The sequence below is a fragment of the Cygnus atratus genome, chromosome 6, assembly GCF_013377495.2.
Source record: "Cygnus atratus isolate AKBS03 ecotype Queensland, Australia chromosome 6, CAtr_DNAZoo_HiC_assembly, whole genome shotgun sequence".
Taxonomy (NCBI): domain Eukaryota; kingdom Metazoa; phylum Chordata; class Aves; order Anseriformes; family Anatidae; genus Cygnus; species Cygnus atratus.
Window position 1 is genome coordinate 23760734 of NC_066367.1, and position 23381 is coordinate 23784114.

At 70.5% G+C, this 23381-nt stretch overlaps 2 protein-coding genes across 7 annotated transcripts in view; both read right to left on the reverse strand.

Moving 5' to 3' along the window:
- SPEG (striated muscle enriched protein kinase) overlaps positions 1-14699 on the reverse strand; it is a 33232-nt gene extending 18533 nt beyond the window's left edge. The window contains exons 1-4 of the mRNA XM_035571435.1: positions 14270-14699; positions 3373-3462; positions 2833-3211; positions 259-1736 (exon numbers count right to left, since the gene is read on the reverse strand). Coding sequence (XP_035427328.1) covers positions 259-1736; positions 2833-3211; positions 3373-3462; positions 14270-14699 — 2377 coding nt within the window. The remainder of the gene's footprint in view (positions 1-258; positions 1737-2832; positions 3212-3372; positions 3463-14269) is intronic.
- Positions 14700-17660: 2961 nt separating this feature from the next.
- DES (desmin) lies at positions 17661-22261 on the reverse strand. Of its 6 annotated transcripts, none has more exons than XM_035571286.1 (9): positions 21711-22261; positions 19964-20021; positions 19698-19793; positions 19447-19608; positions 19243-19368; positions 18325-18545; positions 18162-18211; positions 17820-17902; positions 17661-17702 (listed from the first exon to the last, which is right to left on the reverse strand). In XM_035571286.1, exons 1-9 carry the CDS (start codon positions 22259-22261, stop codon positions 17661-17663), a joined length of 1389 nt encoding a protein of 462 aa, XP_035427179.1. The 6 variants fall into 6 exon arrangements, with proteins under 6 accessions (XP_035427179.1, XP_035427195.1, XP_035427187.1 ...); XM_035571302.1 differs by having other exon boundaries at positions 18325-18476; positions 19961-20021; XM_035571294.1 differs by having other exon boundaries at positions 18325-18524; positions 19961-20021.
- Positions 22262-23381: the final 1120 nt, after the last annotated feature.

Here is a 23381-nt window from a genome sequence, read left to right on the forward strand (position 1 = left end):
ACAGCGGGGTGCAGAAGCAGGAGGGTTACAGAGCCCCCCCCGGCACCTTCCCCTGCTGGGTAGGAGGGACAGAGGCATCAGCAAGCATCGCGACCCCAAGGCCCAACTTGTTGCCAAAGCCTCCAGATCACGCTGTGCCCCCCCATCCCATCTCGGTGCTCCCCAGCCCCCGTGCCCCCCCCAAGGGGCAGGCTGGGGTCCCGCACCCCGCTCAGGGACATCGCTGTGCCCGCAGGAGGGCCGTAAGCCATGCCCTACCTAGCTCTGGAGAGGTGGGCCGGGCTCGGCGCCCCTTCCCCTTGCTCCGCGTGCTCCTGCCCTCCTGAGCTGCTGTCCGAACGCTCTCTTTCTTCTCTGCCACTTTCATCTGCCTTCTCTCCACCTCCTTGCCTGCGCCGTGCTGCCCTGCCCAGCTCCTCTCCAGCCGGGCCTCCTGCTCCATCCCCGGCTTCGCCCAGGGCAGGAACCGCACCTCCGTGGGCGCCTCTGGCCTCCGGTACAGCCCATGGGGCACGGCCAGCCTGGCGGCCAGGCCCTCGCTCGCCGCCCCGGGGGCCCTGGCTGCACCGGCGGGGCCCCCGTCCGGGCACGAGGTCCCTTCGGCAGCACCCCCGTGGGACAGGGCTGTCTGCCCCTGCGGGGTGGCTTGTGCCAGCGGCCACTGCTCCTTCTTCCTCACTTCCCCAACGCCTTCTTGCTGCGCACCCTTCCTCGCCTCCTCCGCCGCGCCGCCCCGCGCCGGGGCTTTCCGCCCCCGCTGCCCCCCCGGCTCCGGCTCCCCGTTGGGCCCCACCAGCGCCACGCTGGAGAGGGCCAGGTGCTGGATGACGTGCGTGCTCTCCGCTGCTGGAGAGGCCTTGGGCGGCTGCACCTTGCGCCCGCCGGTGCTTGGCAAGGAGGGGGTGCGGGGGGCGCGGGCGGCGGGGGGCTCGCTGGCCGGCTGGGGCGAGGGCGCCCGGGCTTTGCCCAGCTCCTGCGAGCGCCGCAGCTGCTGCTTGGACACCGTCCTCTTGATGCGGGTCAGCTCCTCCGAGAACTTGTGCTCGATGTCCTGCACGCGCCCGGCGAATTTGCCCCGCTCGTCGAAGGAGGCGGCTTTCTGCCGGAAGGCCAGGCGCCGGCTCGCCGCACTGCTGCCCCCCGCCTCGTCCCGCCAGCCCCCCGGCGTGCCCGGCCGCCGCGTCTCCGAGCCGGGCTGGTCGAAGGAGCGCGTCTTGCGCAGGGGCAGCCAGGGCCGGGCGGGGAAGGGGCTGTCCGCCTGCTCCAGGCTCCTCCGGCGCTCCTCGAAGTACTGCAGCCGCTCGAAGATCCTGGAGCCGGCGCGCACCAGCTTGGGCGACGCTCGGACGGAGACGCGGCCGGACGCGTCGCTCATGGGCGTCGGGGGACGGGAGTCCTGCGTGCTGCCCTGCGAGTACCCCGAGGACTTGGGCTTCTTGATCTTCTCCTCGTACTCCTCGGGGACAGTGTCCTGGTACTCGGTCGGCACCGAGGACTTCTTGCGGGGGGTGACGGGCGTGCAGGAGGGGACGCCGGGGCTGCGGGCGGCCGGCTGGGGGGCGGCGCCGGAGGGCGGCAGCGGGCACGCGCCGGGTCGAGGTGATGGCGAGCGGATGATGGGTGGCTTGGTGGTCAGCGGCAGGGCAGCGGGGGACCGCGGGGGCTCAGCGCCGGGCTTCGGAGAGACGGGGCCACTGTGGGGGTCATCCCTCCGGTAGCCCCCCTGGGGGATGCTGCTGCAAGGGGAGAGGACAGGGGAGAGCGGGTCAGAGCCCGTCCTCGTCTCCATGCTGCATCAGGGGTCCCAGCCCAGTCCACAGCACCCTATGGGGCAGGTGGCCAGGGCAGCCCCAGAACCCTCAAGAGGCCATGGCAAGAGGATCCAGCCACCCTAAGGTCACCGGGAGCTGGCTTGCTGATGTAACCCAGCAGTGCCTTTATTGTCGGGGGCCCCCTTCCCCAGGGACACCCCTGTGGGACAGCGACACTTGGGGCTGTGACGCCGGGACACCCAGCCAGCCCCCTCCCCAGTGCTGCCATGCAGACAGGACTGGGGCACCGGGCGGAGGGGTACACCCCAGTTTGCCTGCAGTGTCCCAGCGTGCTGGGACCATGTGGCACAGGCCCACACTTCTGCAGGGCAGAGAGGTCCCCGAGGCCACAAGCCATCACCCCGTGCACATGCTGCTGCGAGCACGTCCCCCTGCCCCTCCAACCCCCAGACCCCCGCCCGCCCCCATCGGCAGCACAGCCGAGTGGCACCACCCCGCTCGGCGTGCGTGGTGCGGAAATCAGAGGGTGGAGATGAGGTTCTGGTGGTGGAACAAGCAGCCTCGAACACAAAGGGGAAGATGGAGGTCGAAGGAGAAGGCCTGCAGGGGTGGGGACCAAAGGCGGTGGGGAGGGACGGGGGCTCTGAGCATGCCAGCGGGCCCTGGGGAGGGAGCACGTCCCTCGTCCCTGCTGCCACCCATGGGTGGTGGGGACGGGTTGCTTGTAGGTGCCTCAGGCTGCTGTGCACCCCTATATCCCTGTGCAGAGCCCCCGCAGCCAGGCAGGAGGGGGGTCCGGGTTGGAGGTGCAGCAGCACAGGGGTTACCCCCAAACCCATACTGGCCACGGCAGAAAGTGTCCCCGCTCCAACCCCCCTGTATCCAACCCCAGGGCCTGTCCCCACCTCACCGGGGCCGGGCTGCCTACTGCTCAGAGCCGCCGTTCCTCATCCGGCCGTGGAGAAGGCAAAGGAAGCCCAGGCGGAGGGGAGGAGATGGCAGCGGGGAGGAGATGGCCCCAGCGCGATGTCCCCTCCGCGCACGTCCCCGGGCTACTTACACGTGGAGCGAGAGCGCCCGTCCTCGGTACAGGCTGAAGGCGCTGCCGTACGGGTCGCTGGCCACCGAGAGGCTATCCTCCGACCCCCAGCTTGTGCCCACCAGATTAGCCCGTGATGCCCGCACCAGCGGCTCCACGCCCAGGTGCCGGACCTCGGCGCCGCGCGGGGCCGGCGCGTTTGCTTGCCTTGGGGTTCCCTGCGGCTGCCAGGCACTGGGGCGCAGGTAGGGTCCCCGCGCGGGGAGGCTGGCATCCGGCTCCTTCTCCACCACGGTCTGCTGGCTGCCCGACCAGCTGGAGCGCTCCTCCGCCTGCGACAGGGCCAGCACCGAGGTCGGCGTCGTGTTCATGGAGGCGTCCACCAGGGTGTCGGACCCACCTGGAAGGAGAGGGGTGAGCCGCCAACGGGTGCCCCTGGGGGTCCCGAGCAGCACCCCGCTGACCTCCTCGCCGCACGGGGACCCCCAAGGCTGGGCTGGAAGAGCTCGCAGTGCCACCCGTGTCCGAGCTCCCGGTGCCACCCGTGCCCCCGCGGCTCACCCGTGGGGGTGCTGAAGGCCGTCTCATCCTGCAGCTCGCTGCGCTGCGTCACCTGGGGGTCGCTGGGCTCATCCTCGCCGGTCTCCGAGTCTGGGGGGGGGGAGAGCAGGGGGTGAGGGGACGTGGGGACGGCAGGCCAGGCTGGCACTGCTCCTCGCAGAGCCACCAGCTCAGGTGGCAGATGAGCAGCGCCCGGGCAGCTCCAGGCAGCAGAAGGATGATGCGGTGGGAGAGGCGTGACTGTGACACAGGGGACACAAAAGCTGCCAGCAGGGAAAGGCAGAACCAAGGTTGGAAAGTCTGTCGGGGCCAAGGGCAGGAGCAGCAGTAAACGGTCAGATGTGGGGTGGAGGCAGGAGGGGAGATGGTGCCGGGGTTGCAATGCGGGGGAAGGCAGCTGAAATTGGGGTGGTGGATACGAGGAGGCAGCACAGGGGGACAGTGGTGGCGCTGCGACAGGGAGGGGGCACAGGGCCCGTTCTGGGAGCGGGGCTGGCAGGAGGTGGGCGTCTTCCTACCGTAGCTTTGTTTCCTGCAGGAGCGGAAAACTTCGCTTCCATAGGGGCAGCAAGAGAGAGAGAGACATCAACACCCGGTTATCGGCCCGGCCTGCGGAGACGCGTGGGGCACTGGGGAGGACGTTGTCCCCAGCATGTCCCCGCACTGCCGCGGGGCACTGACCTGCCAGGGCAGCAGCCGGGTGGGCCGTACGGCTCGGGGAGCCTGGCACCGTGTGCTGGCCTTGGGGGCCAGGGATGGGGCTGGGACTGGGCTTTTGCCTGACCCAGGACCCACGCTGGGCACCCCACACCCTGCTCTTTGCTATGGCAGGGACCAGGCACCCACGGGGCATGGAGACAGGTCTGGCACCCCCCAGCCTTCCCCACCACGTCTGCTGTACGCCCACAGTCACTACACACCTCTCCTAAACCACACATGTCCTCCCCTTCCTTCTACGCAGCATCCCCCCTGCGGAGCACGTGGCATCACCCCCTCCCCGCCCCACGGTCACATCCTGCCCGCACTGCAGCCAGCTCCTGCCCCTGCTGCTCCTCCTGCTGCCCCCTGGGCTGGCTTTGTGCTGCAGCACCTGCACCTCCTGTGCTCTGCAGGGCACTGCAGCCCGTGGCCCTGCTGGGCACTCCTAGAGGTGCTGGTGCACATGGACGTGTGTGTCCAGGGGCGCACACACCACGTCAGGGGCTGGTGTGCAAACACATGTGCACGTCCATCCCCAAGGCGGCAAGTGCTGTGAGGCTTTGCCATGCCCTGCAGCACAGCTCTGGCATCGCTGCTCTCAGGCTAAGGCTGTGCGCTGCTGTGTGCACAAGCAGGGCATCAGTGACAGTCCCCAGAGGCAGGATGAGGCCATGCCGGCTCAGAGCCACCGCGAAGTCCCATCCCAGGAACGAAGGGTCGGCGTTTCCTCCACGCCACCACCTGAGCCATCGCAAGCTGCCACAACAGAGCCCTCTGGCAAGGGACACGTCCCCTGCCCCGCCGCCACGTGGAGGGCACAGGAGGGCGCAGCGCCCCCCTGCCCTGCCACAGCTCTCAGCACACACCACAGCCCCGTGGGGGTCCACGTTGCTCCCCCCACCTGCAGCCCAGCACACCACCAGCTGCCCCGTCACTGCCACTGCAGCAGGCTGCCTGCCACCATCCTGCGTCCCCAGCATGTGTCCGGACAAGAGCAGGCTCACGGGGGACACCAGGAGCCCCCAGCCCCATTTCGGGGCCGTGCCCAGCCCTGCGCAGCCTCAGCTTGCCGCCCCCTCCCCGGCAGGGCGGTGGGGCCAGATCCTGGTAACTCAACGCACCATGCGTGAAGCGCCCGAAGCGCCGCGAGTGGCCGGTCTTCTGCAAAGGAAAAAAGAAGAGAGCGTTATCCACGGCACGGCCCCCCCCGTGCCCGCGCCCACCCGCGGGCACACGCGGCACCGCTTACACGCGCTCACGCTGCACGCCCCCGGGGTACCTGCAGGCGCACGCCCCCGGGCGCACACCCCCCGCACGCAGCCGTGCACGGGTGTAGGTGGGCACGTGCGGCGCATGCCCAGCCATGCACACAACAACCACACACACACACGCACACCCCGCGGTGCTGCTCCCCTCCTGGCACACACCTGGGCACCCTCAGGACACATAAACAGCCCCTGACACGGCCCTGCTGCCCTCCCAAAAACCCACCCTATAGCCTGCCCATGGGTGCCTGGCAGCCCCCACACGCTGCCCATGCCCAGGGGTGACACCGTGCACCCCACCTGCCCCAGCACTGCCTGCAGCAGGGCTTCGCCCAGGCGGGTGCCCAAATGCACCGCAGCCCCTTCGAAGCCACCGCCTGCGGCAGCGCGGGGACGGAGCCAGCCAAGCGTCTTCCAGGCTCTGGCCCAGACTCAGCCCCGGGCATGGGCCCAGCACGGGGACAGCGTCCCCCAGCCCGGCGGTGGCCGTGCCAGCCGTGAGAGAGGCCGCCTGGCACAAGTGGCACGGGACGGCCAGCCCGCGCAGGGACGAGGCGTGGGAGCCACGCTCGCCCGCGCTGTCTGGGCAGGAGGGATGGGAGCACGGGGTGGAGGTGCCGGCAGCTCCCTGCCAGCTCCCTGCCCTCCTCCGCGCCACGGCTCGGGGCTGGACACACGCTTGCCAAGGGAGAGACCAGCCCGGGCCACCCGGCTGCCATGCCCGGCGAGCTCACGGCAGGCAGGGCAGGGGATGCGGCGTGCAGACAGGCGGGGCTGGGCTGCCAGCAGCAGTCTGGGCGGCGGGGTCCCCCTGGGACACTAACACCCTGTGCCCTTGTTTCCCTGCCGGGAGCTCAGAGAGGCTCTCCTAGCCGCTCCTGCCTCTCCACAGCTCCCAAGCAAGCTCGCAAACAGACAGCCCCAGGGACAGACAGCCCCCGGGGACGGACGCCCCCGGAGACAGGCAGCCAGGCACGGCCAGCAGTTAGTTGCCCTTGCAAGGGCAGCAGGCTCGTTTTGCAAGCCCCCGAGCTGCTGCCACTGCAGCGGCAGCCCCTGGTGGTGGGCAGCTCGAGGGGTCCCCCCAGCCCCCTCCCGGCATGCGGCGCTGGCCGGAGGGCAGCGGCTGCACGAGACACATTTGTATTCAGGCTGAGCCAGGCTTCACCTCCCCTCCTCGGCTGACTGTGCCGGTGCTGGCCGGCAGCCCGTCTTCCAGGCCAGGGAAAGATATATGAGTGATTAACTGCACCATCGGCGGATAATTCCCCCATTAAAAAATGAAAATGCAATTGAGTGCCATTATCGGGTGCTCTCCTGGCTTCCCCGGGGACTGGCGCCATCGGCTCCCCATCGGGTCTGGTGGCTGCACCCAGCGGGGCCGGGCTGGGCTCCCTCCCCCAGGGCTATGGGGTGCTCCCCTCCGCCCTGCAACAGGTCCCCGCTGCCCGGACCCCCCCCCCCGGGGCGCAGCACCCACGCGTGGCTCGGCAGGGAGCAGCACCCGGCCCCGCTCTGGGTGACGCAGGGTCACCTCCCAGCTGCTGCCTTGCTGCTTTCGAGGAGGGGAGCAGCCCCGGGAGGGAGGTGGAAAGGGGGCAGGAGCAGCTCGGGACAAACCCCACGGGGCCAGGATCTGGGCGAATGGGCCAGCGGTGAGTGGGGGATGTGCGCCCTGCCTGGGATTTTCATTTGCAGCCTGCACAAAGGGGTGGGGGAGCGCCCCCGGAGCCCGCTCTGTGCCCATGGAGAGGGGGAAAGGAGCCAGCAGGGATCAGCACCTGGCTGCAGCCCTGCCCCGCTGCGCGGTGGGGTGAGACCTGGCCCTGCCTCGCTTCCCCCCCCCGCCCTGCCCACACGGGGGTCCTGGGGGGGGGCTTCTCCATCCCTAGCCATGGCCGTGGGGTCAAGGGGAATGGTAGGGGAGAAGGGGCACTTGGGGCCACGGAGCACAGCCCTCGCAGCCTGCCAGAGCTGGGCACATGGAGCCCAGCACCATGTGGTGCTGGTGCCACTGGCTGTGAGACAGACGGGGACAGGGGCTGAGGGGAGGCAGCGGGTGGCTCTCCTGGTGTCCCCAGCGCACAGCCAGTGCAGCAGGACCCTGCCCTGCCACGCAGGTGGCCCTGGGCGTGCTGCCCTATGGCAGACGGGGCAGCCAGGCGGTGCCCCAGGGAGAAGGATGCCCCCTTTTGGGCAGGGCTGTCACCTCCCCACCACGGCACGGGGCATCCGCGTCCCCAAACGCATCCCGCACCCCTCGGTGGGGACTGCGGGTGACATCCCCTCCCCGGCCCCTGCGGGGACACCGGGCGGGGTGACGGCGGGGTGGCCGCGTGCCCCACGCCGGGTGGAGAAGCGGGGTGGTCTGGCGTGCCCCACGGGGGGGCTTCCTGGAAGGATGGCCCCCATCCTCCCCCCCCGCCGGGGCCGAGTGACGTCCTTGCTCCTTGCTCAGCGGCGGAGCGTGCGGCGAGGCCCGCGGAGGAGCTCTGCCTGTGCCAGGCATGCTCCTGACGCGGAGGGGATGACGCATGCAAAGCCTCGGCTCCAGCTCCGTGACCACCGGCGGCGGGGCCGGGGGGGGCCATGGAGCCGCCTCCGTTTGCTCCGGAGGGCAGGGAGGGGAGAGGCCGGCTGGGGGGGACCCCCCCTCGGGGGGTCACAGCCGCGCCGCCGGGCCCGGGGCCGTGCCCAACGCGGTGCCGAGCACCTGCCCTCCGCTCCTCCCGGGCACCGCCGCCGTGGCCCCGTTCGCCGGCGGCTCCGCAGGCGGGGCTGGGGCTGGCGAAGCCCCGGGGGGGCGCAGCGCGGGGCCGGGACCCCCCGTGCGCCGGGCGCGCTCCCTCTCCCCGCCGTCGCTGCCTCCTCCTGCGGGCGCTCGGCGGCGCAGCAGCCCGGAGCCCTTACCTGGAAGCGCTTCTTCACCCAGATCTTCTTCATGCTTCTGCAGAGCCCCGGCGGCCCGGCCCCGGCGGCTCAGGCCCGGCAGGACCCGCTGCCGGCGGGGGGCCCGGGCTCAGCGCGGCGCGGGGCCGGAGCCCCTCCGAGCATCCTCCCCGGCGGCAGCCGGGCACGGCCGAGGGAGAGGAAGGGGCTCGCCAGGTCGGGCTCTCGGGAGGGCTGGAGCTGTGAGCATGAAGCATCACTGGAGTGCTCCTCCCTCCATCCTTCCCCCGCCTGCCTCCGCCTCCGCCTCCCCGCCAGCCCTGGCACGCAGCGGCAGCGGCGGGGGACAGGCGGGGCGCAGGTGGCGGGGGGCGAGGGGCGCGCACGTCCCGCACCCCCCTCCCGGCCCCGCGGGACGCGGGGCTCTGAGCCCCCTGCCCAGCGCCGTGCCCTGCCGTGCCGCTGTCCCTGCCCCTCCGCCCGGGGCAGAGGCTCCCTGCCCTCCTGCGCTCAGCACCGTGGGGCGCAGCCCACGCCGGGGCTCCCACACGCACCCCACGGCAGATAACGTCCACGCACCGTCCCCAGCGTGCCCACAGACAGGCCAGCTCCGGTGCCACAACGGTGCCCAGCCCAGACCTGCTCAGCACCCCCCACCCCAAGCCCTCCGTCCGCGGGTGACACCGCCAGGACCCTCCCCAAGGTGCGGGTTTGGGTCCCGGCACTGCTGAGCCACCCGTGAGCGTCCCCAGGGCGCCAACACAACCCCTGCGCGCCCTCCCCAGCCCTGCCCGCCTGCCCCCGCTCTCCCCGGGTTCCCCCAGAGGCTGCCAAATTCCCTGCCCAGCAGCCAGCCACGCTGCTTCCTCCCGCCGCGGGACACCCGTGGGGACGCGGCTGGAAGCCTCCCTGTCCCCGTGCTGCTCACCTGTCCCCCGGGGAGGAGGCCCCCCCGCGCCGCCCCGCACGCGGGCATCACGCACGCCGGGGCGCACGGCAGCTTTCCTCCCAGCCCCTGACTCCCAACGTGAAGCTTTTCGTGGCTTCATAATAACTTGCAAATTACCCAGCACAAAGGGAGCTGTTTATACAACATTTCTGACAGCCCCGCGATCCGAGTGATGCTGCGGGGTTTCCACGGAGACCCCGCACGTCAGGCGAGTCACGCGAACGCCGGAGCTGGCACAAAGGGAACCTCCTGCCAGAGCCAGGGGACGCTGCTGTCCCCCGCAGCCTGGCACCCCTGAGCCGGAGCCCCCCAGGTACGGGGGCTGGCCGCACACCTGGGTGTCACCCCGCTGCCGCGCAGCCTCCCCCCCCCCCCCCCAGCACCTGCCGCCCCCTCAGTTCCCCGGGCACGCAGCCCTTCCCTGCCGCCGCGGATCTGCTGCCTGGCCATCCCCGAGGAACGGCGCCAGGAGTGGCCCCGGCAGTGCCACAGGGATGCTGCACCCCTGGGAGCAGCCGGGTGACTTCGGAGGAGCTGGACCTGCTGCCGGTCTCCAAAGTCCCCTTTCCAGAGGCAGCAGCACCCTGCAAGCCCCACGCCTTGCTGGGTCTCCCCTGCGCTCCCCCGGCATGGATCCTGCCCCTGCCACGTGCTGCATCACCGGCTGGCCACCGGCTGTGGCCACCAGCACCGTGGTCTTGGTGGTGCTGAGTGCTTGAGTAATTGGTGGCTGTGGGTGCACGCAGCCGGCTGGGATGCGAGGAGGGCTGATCATGAATCTTTCACGTGTTTGTGCTGGGGATGCCCAGCAGAGGTGGGCAGGAGGTGGGGGTGAGATTTATTTTTTTCCCAGGGGGAAATAAGCACAGCAGGCTTCAGCACGGTGCTGCCCATGGCTGTAAACCTGTCACCATCATCCCCCTGCTCCATCCCTTGTCACACAGTGGGACAGCTCTGCAGCAGCTCTGTGGCCCCAGAGCACCAGAGACCGCTGCTCTGCTGGCCATCCCCTCACCATGGAGCACGGCGTGGCACAGCCTGGCTGTGGGGACAGGCAGGGACACCCCAGCTCCCCAGCATCCCCTCCCCTTGCTGCCTCTAGAAGGATGCCCGAGCGCACGGTGCCCGCTGCAGGCAGAGGACACGGGGACACAGGACGGCAATGTGACCTTGGCTGCGGGTGCCGGGCACGGGGTGGGATGGGAGGGGACATCTCCTCCCCGCCCTGCCAGCCCTGCTGCCGGCACCCCGTGGCCAAGGGACCGGGTGCAGAGGGCACAGGGGGAAGCGGACACGGTGCCGCAGGGGCGCGGGCGGTGGGGCAGGAGGAGCAAAGCCTCTCCCAGTGCCACCAGGGCAGGGAGCGGTGGGAGCCGGGGGGCAGCCCCGGGAGGAGGAAGGGGCCGTGGTCCCACACGCAGCCCCGAGCGGCGGTGCTATATTTATTGCATGCGGGCCCGGGTCTCGGCCTCTCGCGTTGTAACACAAGCCCTGCAGCCCGCGAGAATCCGAGGGGACGGCACATTCCTCAGCAAAAATAACCCCCCGGCAGCGGGAGAGAGGGCAGGGGTGGAGGTGACTGACTGGACAGCTGCACACGCTGCTCCCCTGCCCGGTCCCCAGTGCCCCAGGAGGGGACCCGGCCCCAGGGGCCACCGTGCGAGCCCCATGCCCAGGTAGCTGCAGGCAGAGCCACCTCGGGGAGATCCCCAAGGGCCCCGTCCCTCCTGCACAGCCCGGCCTGGGGACCTGTCCCCGCGCCTGGGGTGGCACCAGCGGTGCCGGGCTCAGGTGGGACATGGCAGCCCCCACAGACTCGAAGCCCACCCCACGGTGGGGCCAGGGTGGGCACAGCAGCCCCGGCTGGGAGACGGGGCAGAGCTCCAAGGGGAAACTGAGGCAGCCCCGGGGAGTGCCATGGGAGGGAGGTGAAGGCAAAGGGAGGCATTAGGCTGCGTGCAGCCCCAGAGTGCTCCGCAGGGCTGGCAGGGGCTCCGGAGGAAAGGGGCACCTGGCACTAGGCGCAGACACAGCTCTGCGAAGTAAGGGCCTAAAATTAGGCACCGAGATAAACAGCCAGAGGTGCTGAGCCACCGGGGACACTGTCAGCATGGCCGTCCCCACCGGGCTACCACCACCGCACGCCACCAGCCGCAGAGGCCCCACAGCAGGGGAAGAAACCAGGGGTCTGGGGGGGCACGGGGGTCCAGGACCGCAGCCACAGAGCTGCGCGGGCCGTGCCAAAATGCACAGAGCCCCCAGGGCGTCCCCCACGCTGCGAGAAGGCTTCACCCCCAGCACCGACAGAGGGAAGGGGCCGTGCAGGGCCGCCGCACACGGACAGCCCCGTGTGCCTCCCCTGCCCCTGCGCCCAGCCCGCTCCCCCAGGAGGAAAGGTTACAGGGCGCCTTGATTGCTGAGTGCAGGTGGAGGCGAGCGGAGCGACCCTGCGCCGGGAGCCGGGACGGGCAAAGCCAACCTTGAAATAAGACGCAGCCCCGGCGGGGAGGAGGGGTCGGTGCTGGCACGGCGAGGGAGGGCTCGGCTCTTTAAAAGGAGATTAGCTGGAGTTTTTAAGAGGTGATTTAATCCGGCTTACGGGGAAAAATTCAAGAGATGCAGCTGAGAAGTGATACAGGCATTAGCGGGCCTGGAGACAATGGAACTACGGTGGGGACCTGGGGGAGCTCCAGGGCTGCCCAGAAGGGTCTGGGGTCTGCAGACCCATGAGACCCCAGAGCAACCTGGTCTTGGTGCCACTGGGAGAGGGGACACCATGCCCCACCTGCACCCACAGGGCCAGGAAGCGAGGGAGAACCTGCACTGGTGTTGCAGAGGCAAAAGGATGGGACGCAGGGGGGGCCAGCCCACCCCGGGGAGCCCCTCCTGGCCAGCCCCACGCGTGTGCTCGCCGATCCCCACACCAGGCGCTGACACACTCAGGGGACCTGGGAGAAGAGCGAGGGAAAATCATTAGTGGGGTGGAGCGACAGATTCAGGGCAAGGGATTAGAAGAGCTAAATCGGGCTCGTGCGAGCAAGGGGGAATGCAGAGCCGGTGCAGGAGGACCTGCCGGGGCTGAGCGCGGAGCCGGGCAGCGCGGAGCCCCCCCACCCCACCAGCCGTGACCTGAGCCACCTTGGGAGAGCCGGCGTCAGCCCCATGGAGAGCTGCAGCTCAGGGGGAGGAGGAGGAGGCAGAGGACAGGGCTCTGCACCCACCGGAGTCCTCTGCACCCCCCAGAAACCGAGGACAGGGCCCCCGAGCCCAGGGAAGCACCCCGTCCTGCCGGGGCACCTTGCACTCATCTGGCCATAGCCTGACCTGCAGGGCGCCCAGGGAACAAGGACAGGGTGTCCCTGCCTGGCACGGGCTGGCTCTGCCACCAGTGGGACACCCACGGCCCCTGGAGAGCCGGGTCTCCCCGAGGGGTGCCGGGGGCCCCCTGAGCAGCCGGAGCCTCCGTGCTGGATGCCAGCGAGCCCAGGCGCCGGGGCCTGGCAGCGTGTCAGGGCAGGGGGTGCAGGGCCATGGCACGGCTCCTCCATTTCGCATGACGACCCGTCATCAGCTCCCGGCACGGACAAAATGGACTCGGGGGAACAACACGCCGAGTGCCAGGGCCTGCACACGGGGCCAGGCTATAGGGCTGGCGCTTCGTGGGGGTGCTGCACCTGCAGACCCCCACCAAACCCCCTCACTACTACCTCAGCACTGCCTCCCCAGCCTTTCCAGCACGGGTCCCTCTGCAGCTGGGCATTAAACCCCATCCCACGCCCTCCTGAACCCCCCCCAGCAAAGGGTTGGGGACGTGGCACTCCTCGGGCACTGCTGCAGCACGGCACAGAGAGCGCTGTGCCCTGGGGCAGGGCAGAGCCACGTCTCTGCCCCCGGGGTGGCTTTTCGGCGGCTGTTTGCTCAAGGCAGAGCATGTCCCCAGCCCCAGCACCAGCTCTGAGGAGCGCCTGGGGCAGGGTGACATTAACCCAGCTCGCAGCCCCGGCTGCTCCGCGCCTCCCTCGGCTGCTCCAGAAACGTGGCCGCGAGGGCCGGAGGCTGGGAATCGGGAGCAGGGAGGAGTGCGTCAGCACAACGGGAACGGGCACCGGGGGAAATCAGGCGGTGCCACGGCCGGGCAGAGGCAGGGCCCGGGCTCGTGGCGCCAGGCAGAGACACGCTGCTTGTCAGAGTGCAAGAGCGGGGTGAGATCCGGGGTGCAGGGAGCCTCCAGCACTCCACACACACAGCACCGTGCTCTGTGTCCCCTCGGCACCACCATCCCCAAAGTGGTGCAACGTGCAGCGATCCCACACCTCCCCACCTCCGGGCACGACTGCTCCTGTGCACTCCTGTCCCCACAGCAGGCTCCCTAGCAGCAGGAACGCCTTCCTCCACCCTGCAGGGATGCTCCCCCACATGCTCCCCAACAGTGCCGCCATCCTCGCAGTGCCCCAGGGATGTGGCATCTGTCCGCAAGCATCAGGGGCTGCATCCATGAGCACAAGGTAACCATGGGGCTCTGAAAACTCATCAATGACTGGCTCCTCCTACTGCTAATTAACCACCAGGCCCCGCCCACTGCAGTGCACAGGCTCCTCCCCCCTTCATCAGGCTCCTCCCCCAGTTCCCCACACCCAGGTGTCCCAGTTCCCCCAGTGCCCACCAGTGACGCCACGGCCATCTGTGCCCACAGGGGTGGCTCGGGTGGGTGGCGGGGGCCACGGGAGGTGGCACCGCCGGCGCCGTGCGCCCAGACCGGGTGGTCTCTCTCTCTCCCTCTCTCTCTCCTGCTGCCCCACGCAGGCTCACCATCACATGCCCCCACCACCTGCATGCCCAGCGCTGGCACCCTGCCTGGCCTGGCAGCGGGTGCTGCAGCCACATGCTCGCTCCCAGGCCACCGAGCTGCCCCTCTGCTGCCGGCACCGGGACCCCTGCCTGCAGCGGGGTGGGCACGGCAGAGCCCAGCCCTGGCTGGCTCCCGGGCATGCAGCATGGGGGAAGCCTGCAAAGCACAGCCACCACACTTGGCATGGGGCTGCCGGTGTCCGTGGGGAAGCCGGAGCAGCGGTGCCGTCAGCCGCGCAGTCCTTACCTTCCATGTCGATGATGGCCAGCACGGCGCTGGTCATGGCCTCTCCCCGCTCGTTCTCGGCGATGCACGTGTACACGCCAGCGTCCTCCTTCTTGCTGTCCCGGATCCACAGCGTGCCGTACTCCTCCTCGTGCGGGGCGAGCTGCTCCTCGTTCCTGTACCAGCGCAGGCTGGGCCGGGGGTTCCCCACCGCCACCACCCGCAGCCGGATGTCACAGCCGGTGCCGATGGCCGCGTTCTTCAGCTTCCGCACGAAGGCCGGCGCCGCCAGGCGAGCGGGGCCCCCCTCGGCCACCCCCTGCTCCGCCGTGACCTTGGCGCGCTTCGGGGGGATGCCGGGGCTCGGCGGGGCTGCCCCTGCTCTCCCCATCGGCCGCCCGGGCTCCCCGCCGGCCCCGCTCATGCCGCCGCGTGCCCGCGCCCGGTGCATGGCGCACGGCTCCCCGGTGCGCTCTGGCAGCCCCGCGGCCCCGATCCCACAGCCCCGCGCCCCTCTTCTCTTCTCGGGCCGCTGGGTGCCTGCCAAGGGGCGCCGGCGGCGAGGCGGCTCCCCGGTCCAGGTGCCGTCCGGTTCGGTGCCTCCCCCCGGCCGGCCGCAGCCCCGAAGGTCGCAGCGCCGTGGGCAAGCTGGGGGCTATTTTTAGGCCGGGGGCTCAGGTTGCTGCTCGCTGCGTCGCCGGTCACCAAGCGCCCCACGCGGTGCCGCACCCACGCCCCATGCTCCGCCGCGACCCCGGCCCTCCCCGCGCCTCGGCACCTGCTCCGCCGCCTGCCCCGGTGCGGGTCCCGCGGGTGCCGGCGCTGCCCCGGCGCTGGGGCCGTGGCGTCCCCCCCTCGCCCGTCCTGCGCGGCCCCCACAGAGCTGCGCTCCCTCTGCCCCCTCTCCTCAAGTGGCAGCTGCCTCTGATATGTCACATTCCTTGGCCGGGCTCCCCCTCTCCGCGCCCGCCGCGCCGGCCCTGCAGCACAGCTCCGCTTGCAAAGATAGAAAGGGGCCAGGGCCTTCCCATATTAGCAGCGAGGCTGGGGGGGGGGGAACCAGCCTTCCCCATCCCCGGCTGTGTCACCGGATCAGGACAGAGAGACCCTGGTGGCATGCGGAGGGAAAGGACACCGTAATGCTTCCTGCAACGCGAGACCCCGCGCAGGAGCCGGGGGCCGGCTGGCGGTGAGGCCGGGCAGGATCCGGCCCCGCAGGGCCCTCCGTGCCATCCCCAAGAAGGGCCGTGGGCATGGAGAGCAAAGGGATGCTGGCTGGGGATCCCCACATCCCTCCTGTCCCCAAACCAGCCCTGTGAAAGCAGCAAAACCTCTGTTCTCTGAGCCCTGCCTCTCTGCCCCGGCTCGCAGCACCCAGGGCGTGCTAGGAGCAGGAGCACCCCGCCGTCGGGGTTTGGGGTGCCCCACAAGGGCTCCCACACGCCGGGCTCCCTGCAGCCAGCAGCCCCGCGTGGCGCCTCGCCACCCCCGGGCAAGGCAGGGCTTCCCCGACCGGTGGATTTATGGCACCCGCCTCGTCACCTGGCCCTGGCCACCCTCGCCAGGGGCTGTAAATCTGGGCGAGCAGGACGTTAACAGCACGGCACACCGCTTCCCCTGGCTGGCTGCGGCACAGCCCGCGGCCACCAGCCCAAGGGCACCGTCATTAGTGGCACATCCCCAGGGCTGGCGGCACGCGTGCCAGGGGGGCTGGCGGGCAGCCGGGATGCCCTGGGACGTGCCGGGGTGGGGGTCCCTGCTACCCACACCCAGGGCTGCAGAGAGCCCAGGGGTCTGGAGGCTGGAGGAAAAGCTTGAGAGCCTTGGGGCACCTCTTCTGCGCCAAGGGATGCTCTTCCCCCTCCCTGTCCCCCCAGCTCGGTCTCTTGGCCCCAAAGGTGATGGAGGGGGCGGCTGGCACAGGGCAGCCCTGGGGGCAGCCGGTGCTGGGGGGCACGGGGCTGCGAGGGGGCTGGAGCCATGGACAAGGTGGGCAAGGAGGGGAAGGTGCCCCCAGCCCCGCCTGCCCCGGAGCTGCAGCAGAGCCCTGGCCCTGCCGGCCGGGGAGGGATGGGGCTGCCTGGCGTCATCCCTCCCCGGGGCAGTGCTCGGTGTCACAGGGCCACCTGCTGGACGCAGCCCTTGAGGTCCGACCCCCTCCAGCCCTCGCTGGCCCCGCGGCCAAATCTGGGGATCCCCACGCTGGCACAAGGCCAGGGGGCTGCGCTGCCTCTCTGGTGGCAGCCCCGTCCCCGCTGGTGGCAGCAGCACCCCGCACCTGGCTGGTCCCCGTGGTGACCCCAGAGCCCCTGCGAACCTGCGCAGGGCTCAGCACCCTTGGGACGCCCCCAGAAGTGGGACTGGGAACCCCACAACCACGGGCAGAGAAATGTTTTGGGGCGCCTGCAGCGTGAGCAACCCGCTTTTCGGGGAGACCCTGCGTGATGGCTCAGGGGGACGTGCAGGGCTGGCCCTCGCCCCTTCTGCTTCAGCAGCGGGGGGCCCTGCGATGCCCCCTGGGTGCCACCACCCCACCCATCCAACCCCCCCCCCCCCCCCAGATTCGCACTCAGAGGCAGGGCGATGCTCCGCTGTTTATTTCAGCCGCCTGAAGAGTCACGTACACGCGGTGGGGTGGGGGTGCAGTGGGGCGAGGGGTGGGGGCGCCTGCCCTGGCCCCCGGGCCTCTCTCCGGCTCCTCTCTTTCTCTCCCCCCTCTCTCCCACTCACTCACTCCTCCTCTCTCCCGTGTCCACCTACGGGTTTCCTCTCGGCTCACCCAGCCCGGCCGCCCCTGCGCAGCCTCCTGCTGCCGGGGACCCCCAGCATGGGGGGGCCGGACGCTGCCCTCAGCCCCTCGGGGCTGCCTCTGGGGCAGGGGGGGGAGCGCAGGGCCCCGCCCCCCCCGGTGCGGGGGGCGACGCGGGCTGGGTGCACCCCAGCCTCTCCCCATCCCCGGCATCGCTGCGGCCCCCCAGGAGAAACGCCAGCTCCGGGGCGGGCGGCGATGCCGGCGCGGGGAGACGGGTCCTGCTCCTGCGGGACCGACCCCGAGCCTGTGCCCGGCATGGGGAGGGGGCTGCGGGGCGCGGGGGGATCCAGAACCCGCTGCTGGGACCCTCCGGCTCTCCGGCGAGCTGGCCGAGGCCACCACCTGCTCCCCCCACCCCGTCCTGCCTGTCCCCTCCGTCCCTTGCTGCCGCCCCCCGGCCCGGCCCTGATCCTGACGCTGGCTGCCAAGCTGCGAAGCGCTGCGAAGCCGAAGGAGAGAGCCCGGGGGTGTAGGGGGGGAGCCCGGGCCGTGCCCGGGTGGGGGGGGGGAAGGACGGGGGAGATGGGGGTCAGGACAGGGGCTGGGCGCCGGGGCGGCGGGACGGAGGAAGGGACGGAAGGTGCCGCTGGGCAGCGTCGTCTACAGCACCTCGTGCTGCTGCTGGGTCGCCTCGCTCACCACCTGCGGGGAGAGGCGGCGTGAGGTGCTGAGATGGCCCCCCCCGGGCCCCAGCCCCCAGCCCCGAGAGGGGGCGAGGCACCGGGCGCGGCCCCCGCCTCCCCTTCAGCCCCTGCTCACCTCCCCATCCCGGGTTTCGATGGTTTTGATCATCACGGTCTTCTTGGTGTGCACTTCAGAGCCGCGCTGCTCCGGGCTGGTCTCTGCGGGCAGGGGACAAGGGGATGGCACCCGCCGTGGTGACGGCCACCGTGGGGAATATGTGGCACAGGGGGGGCGTTTGGGTTGCGGGCAGTGGGGCCGTTCTCCACGTGCCCTGCTACGGCCAGGGTCTCCGGGAGCCCTGGGTCACCCCCCCCACCTCACCCCCAGCTCATGGCAAGCACCCACAGGACCCCCGAGGACCTGCCCAAAGCCAGCCGAGGTGTGTCCCCACGGTGGGGCTGTGCCCCCCCAGCTCACCTCGGAAATTGAGCGCAGAGGCGAAGGTCTGGTGCATGGGGATGCTGATCCTGCAGGGACGCAGACACAGGGAGAGCTCAGCGCCAGCCCACGCAGCGGGGCGGCAGCCACCCGCACGCCACGACCCCGCTGGTGTCCGGTCCTGCCCCCCTCCACCTCTCACCGGTTTTCCTCGCCCTCCAGCAGCTTGCGGTACGTGGCGATCTCCACGTCCAGGGCCATCTTGACGTTGAGCAGGTCCTGGTACTCGCGCAGGTGCCGGGCCATCTCGTCCTTCAGGTGCCGGATCTCCTCCTCCAGCCGCGCGATGGTGTCCTGGTACCCGCCGGCCTCCCCCGCGAAGCGCTCCTCCATCTCCCGCATCTGGCGCATCAGCGAGTCGTTCTGGGGGGACAGGGGGGATCAGCAGGGTGGGGGGGCTGGGGGGCACCTGGGGTAGGAGCTGGGCTCGATTCTGGGGCTCTAGGGGCTGGATCTGCAATGTGGGGTGCTTTTGGGACACCCTAAGCAATGGGGACCTCGGGGTCCAGCTGACGAGGGGCTGTCGCCCTCAGCAGCCTGGGCAGGGAGCGGGTGAGAGCCTCACCCAGGGTGCCCCTGAGCCTCCAGGGTGCCAAAATGACCCCTAGCAGGGCTCCAAGGAGGGAGGAGAGCCCAGCACCCCGGCAAGGCCGTCCCTTGGAGGGTGGGGAGCGGTGCAGGAGCACAGGACAGCTGCCGGGGGGGGGCACTGCCACCCTGGTGGCTCCTGGCCGGCTCCTGTGACCGTGCCCATGCCAGGCTGGGACTGCTGTGCCATTTGTTTGTAATTCCCACCCTGCAACCAGACACCCCGTGCCCTGCCCCGGTCTGCCTGGAGCCTCCCGGGCTGGGGCGCCTTCTGCACGTCCTGCATCGACACCAGGGCTCTGCCAAAACCTGTTGCGGAGCCAGGGGAGGCACTGCCCGGCCCAAATGCGGGGGGCGAGTCCCCACAGCAGCAGCTCTGAGAGCTGGGAGGAGCCCCCGAGGTCCCCAAGCACCCCGGAGCTGCACGTCCTTCCCGGGAGGCAGGCTTTGCTCCGCGCTGCCCGCAGCTCACCGTGCCCTTGAGGGCATCGATCTCGCAGGTGTAGGACTGGATCTGGTGCCGGTACTCCAGCATCTCCTGCTTCGCCTGCCGCAGCGCGTCGTTGTTCTTGTTGGCCGCCTGCGTCAGGTCGGACACCTGGGGAGAGGCTGGGGTCAGCGGGTGCTGGCAGCGGGCAGGATGCGACCCGCCGCCCGCGGCCGCCCGGACCCGCACCTTGGACTTGTACCACTCCTCAGCCTCGGCGATGTTCTTGGCGGCAATGCTCTCGTACTGCGCGCGGATGTCTCGCAGGGCAGCCGTCAGGTCGGGCTTGGAGATGTCCATCTCCACCTGGATGTGCTGCTCCTGCAGCTGGGCCTGCAGCTCCCGGATTTCCTGGGGACACGGGGTGACGCGTCAGGGCACCCGCCCCGATCCCCGACCCCAGCGGTGCCCGCGGGAAGCGGGGGCTGCCCGGGACCTACCTCTTCGTGCACCTTCTTGAGGAAGGCGATCTCCTCCTGCAGGGACTCGATGCGTCTCTCCAGGTCGATGCGTGCCAGCGTGGCCGCGTCCACGTCCTGGGGGGACACGGAGGGGTTGTGGTGACGAGCACCCCGTGGGGTGCCAGGGCTGGGAGCAGCAAAGCTGCATGCATGGCCATCCCTGGCGCCAGCAGGGGCACGGGGAGGGCGGGGGTCCCAGCCATGCCGAGTGGCCAGGCAGTGGGGGGGGCACGGGTACTCACCGCTCTGAAAGCGGCCAGGTTGTTCTCAGCCTCCTCCTTCAGCTGGATCTCCTCTTGCAGCCTAGGGGCAAAGAGGGGGACGTTAGGGGGACCTGGACGGAACCCTGTCCCCTGGAGCTGGTGTCCCCGCTTGCTGTCCCCGAGCCCAGCGCGGTCTGGTGGGAACAGGGCGAATTGTCCTGCGCTCCCGGCAGGCGGAGGGAGGGCTGGCGGGGGGCCAGGGGCTCTTCCTCCCATTCCCTATTATAGTCATCGGCAGCGGGAGCACAAAGGCATGAGGTCAGCTCGGTGCCACGCTCGCTGCCCCGGCCCTTATAGGGACGAGTGGCCGGCAGCCGGGGGGCACGGGGGGCCTGAGGGACGGCCACCGGCTGAGCCCTTCGTGGGGACGGCAGCAGAGTGAGCTGGGCACCCAGCTCGGGGTACAGGGCAGTGGAGGGAGCCACAGCAGGTCACTGGGTTTTGGGATCTCCTCCATACCACGGGACAGGGGGGCAGTGCCGGGGTGTGGGGGCAGCTCTGGGATGTGCACCCTGGCTGGGCTGTGCCCGGGGAGGGGACCAGGTGCCCCAGGACGTGGCTCACGGAGCCTCAGGGGGACGGCGATGCCCAGCCATGCTGGCACAGAGGGCAGCAGGAACCTGACACCCGTTTGCCCTGTGCCCTGCTCCTCCCCCGATATTTGGGGTCGTCCCTCCGGGAGCTGGCACAGCAGGGTGGCAGGAGAGCCCTGCGGCCCCCAGCCTCACTGCATCAGGGGCCCCAGCTCCGGCTGCTGCTCCTGCCTGTCTGGGGCAGGGGCTGCTGCTCCGGGTGGGGGGCAGCAGCCTGGGTCACCCCAGGAGTTGGGTACGCCAGCCCCCCTCGCCCACATCCCCGCAGCGGCACAGCAGCCAGGGGGAAGGAGCCCCCAGCATCAGGGGTGCTGCCTGGTGCCGTGGGGATCCATGGGAGTCCCTCAGCACAGCCATCCCTCTGGCTGTGCCCCCCAGCCCCAGCCCCAGCAGGGCCTGCAGCATCCCTGGGGAGGCCGGGGGGTCCCTGCAGCTCCCCTGGCACCATGGGCACCCACGGCAGACCTGGCACCCCTGGCCTGCAGAAGCACGGCTGCTTCCTTCGCTTCCTCCTTCGCATCCAGAGCCGGTGGAGCACCCCCCTCCCACCCGTCTTGCTTCCGCCTGCCCGGCTGCCCCTGTCCATCTGTCCGTCTGTCCATCTCTCCATCTGTCCATCCCCCGGAGCTCAGCACACTCACGGGCTGGCTGCCCCTTCCTGGCGTGAACAGGGCAGGGATCCCCGATCCCCCAGCTCTGGGGGTCCCGTGCCATCGCAGCCCGGTCCCCAGCCCTGCTGCAGCATCTGGGAAGGGAGGGTACAGGGGACACCCCCCTCTGCCGGGGACGTCCTCCCTGCTGGGTGCTCCCTGGGCACCTCACAAGGGTTGGTGTCTGCTGGCCGTGGCTCTCCTCTCCTGCTCACCCTGTGCCGTGGTTTGGGCAGCCTCAGCACCGGCACGGCGGGGCGCGGGTGCCCTCCTCCCTCCCAGGACTCGCAGGACCGTGGGGCAGATGGGCGCCCAGCAGCCAGCCAGCGAGGGCCGTGGCCAGGGAGATGGGGCAAGGACAAGGGGATGGAGGAGCGGGGCCACGACGGCAGCGAGCACCCGAGCGGGTGCCGGGGAGCCGTACCCAGGGACGGAGCCGTCCCCAGGGACGGAGCCACGGGGCGGAGAGGCAAGGGCCCCCCTCACCTCTGCTTGAGCTTCTGCAGGTCATCGAGCAGGTTGTCGCGCTCCACCTCCACACGTGCCCGCTGGCCGGTCAGCGCGTCCACCTGGCGGCGGAGCTCCCGCAGCTCCTCCTCGTACATCTCGGCCACGCGGGTGGGCTCCTTGCCCCGCAGGCGGTTCACCTCGGCCACCATCAGGGCGTTCTGCTGCTCCAGGAAGCGCACCTTCTCGATGTAGTTGGCGAAGCGGTCATTGAGCTCCTGCAGCTCCACCTTCTCGTTGGTGCGGGTCTGGAGGAACTCCTGGTTCATGGCATCGGCCAGGCTGAAGTCCAGCAGCTCGCCGGCACCCTGGTAGGCGCTCTGGTAGGAGCGCAGGGGCGTCACGCGGGTGGTGCGGAAGGTGGAGAAGCTGGGCACGGCCGAGGTGCGCGACACCTGGTAGACGCGGGAGGTGACGGAGCTGCCGCTGCCCTTGCTCCCGAAGGAGGCGCGGGGGAAGACCGGGGAGGTGCCGCCGAAGGTGCGGCGGTAGGAAGAGACCCGCTGGCTGGAGGAGTAGGACTGGCTCATGGTGGCGGCGGCGGCGGCGGCGGCGGCGGCGGCGAGGCTGGAGCAGGGAGCAGGGAGCAGGAGCAGGGCTGGCGAGCGGCCGGAGCTCGGCGAGGCGTCGGGAGGGGACCCGCGGCGCCGCTATTTGTATCCTGCTGACATCACCGGCCCCTCCTGCTCCGGGACAGCTGGGGGATGCTGGGGGGGACGGCTGCCAGCCCCCGCCCCCCGACGCTCACCTGCGGGCACCGCAGGGCCACGGCCCCCCCACGGCCCCCCCCACGTGGCTCACACCTCCGCCTGGGCACCCCTGGGCACCCCCAGACCTCTTGTTAGTTTGACTGCCCCCCATGGACCCCCTTCATGCTGCCCCATCCTGGGCAGTGTCCCTGGGGGAACAAGGAGAGGATCGGGGGCAGCGGATGGTGACCCCCCCAGATCCCCAATGGGGCGCAGTGCCCCCCCACCGGGGTGCCCAGGCAGACAGATGGTGCTGGGGGGAAAGAGGGGCGCTCAGCCATTCGCACCATCACTTGTCCCTCCTGGAGCCCAGACCCCATGTCCTGGTGGGCACACTCTCCAAATTGGCCGTGGGCACCCCAAAATGTCCCCGGGCACCCCAAAACGTCCCTGGTACCACCCTGACCTGCCCCATGGCAAGAGGCCCAGGCTTAGCTCCCTGCTTGGGGCCAGATAACAGTGACACCACCCCCCCCCCGGAGACCTGCCCCACAGAGAGGGGGACACAGGGGGGACCCTTTGGAGGGGGCAACATGGGGGGCCCTGCCCTGAGTGTGCTTGGGCTCACCCCCCCAGGCAGGCCCCCCCTTTTCTGACACAGAGGGGTCCAAGGTGGGGCCGGGCACCCGCGGGGAGGTGCTGAGTGACCCTGAGCAGGTGCCGGGGTGCGGAGCGCTCGGTGACAGTGACATCACCCGGGTCCCGGCTCCGGCACATTCCCGAAGCAGCAGGCACCCAACCAAAATAGCCTCCGTACTCATCCGCGTGGGACAGGCGTGGTATTTATAGCTGGGGGAGGCACCCTCTTAACCCTTCTTGTGCCGGGAGCGTGGACGGGGACCCTGCCCGGAGCAGCCCCCAACACCTCCCTGGTCCCCGTCACCCCGAGAGCAGGGCGATG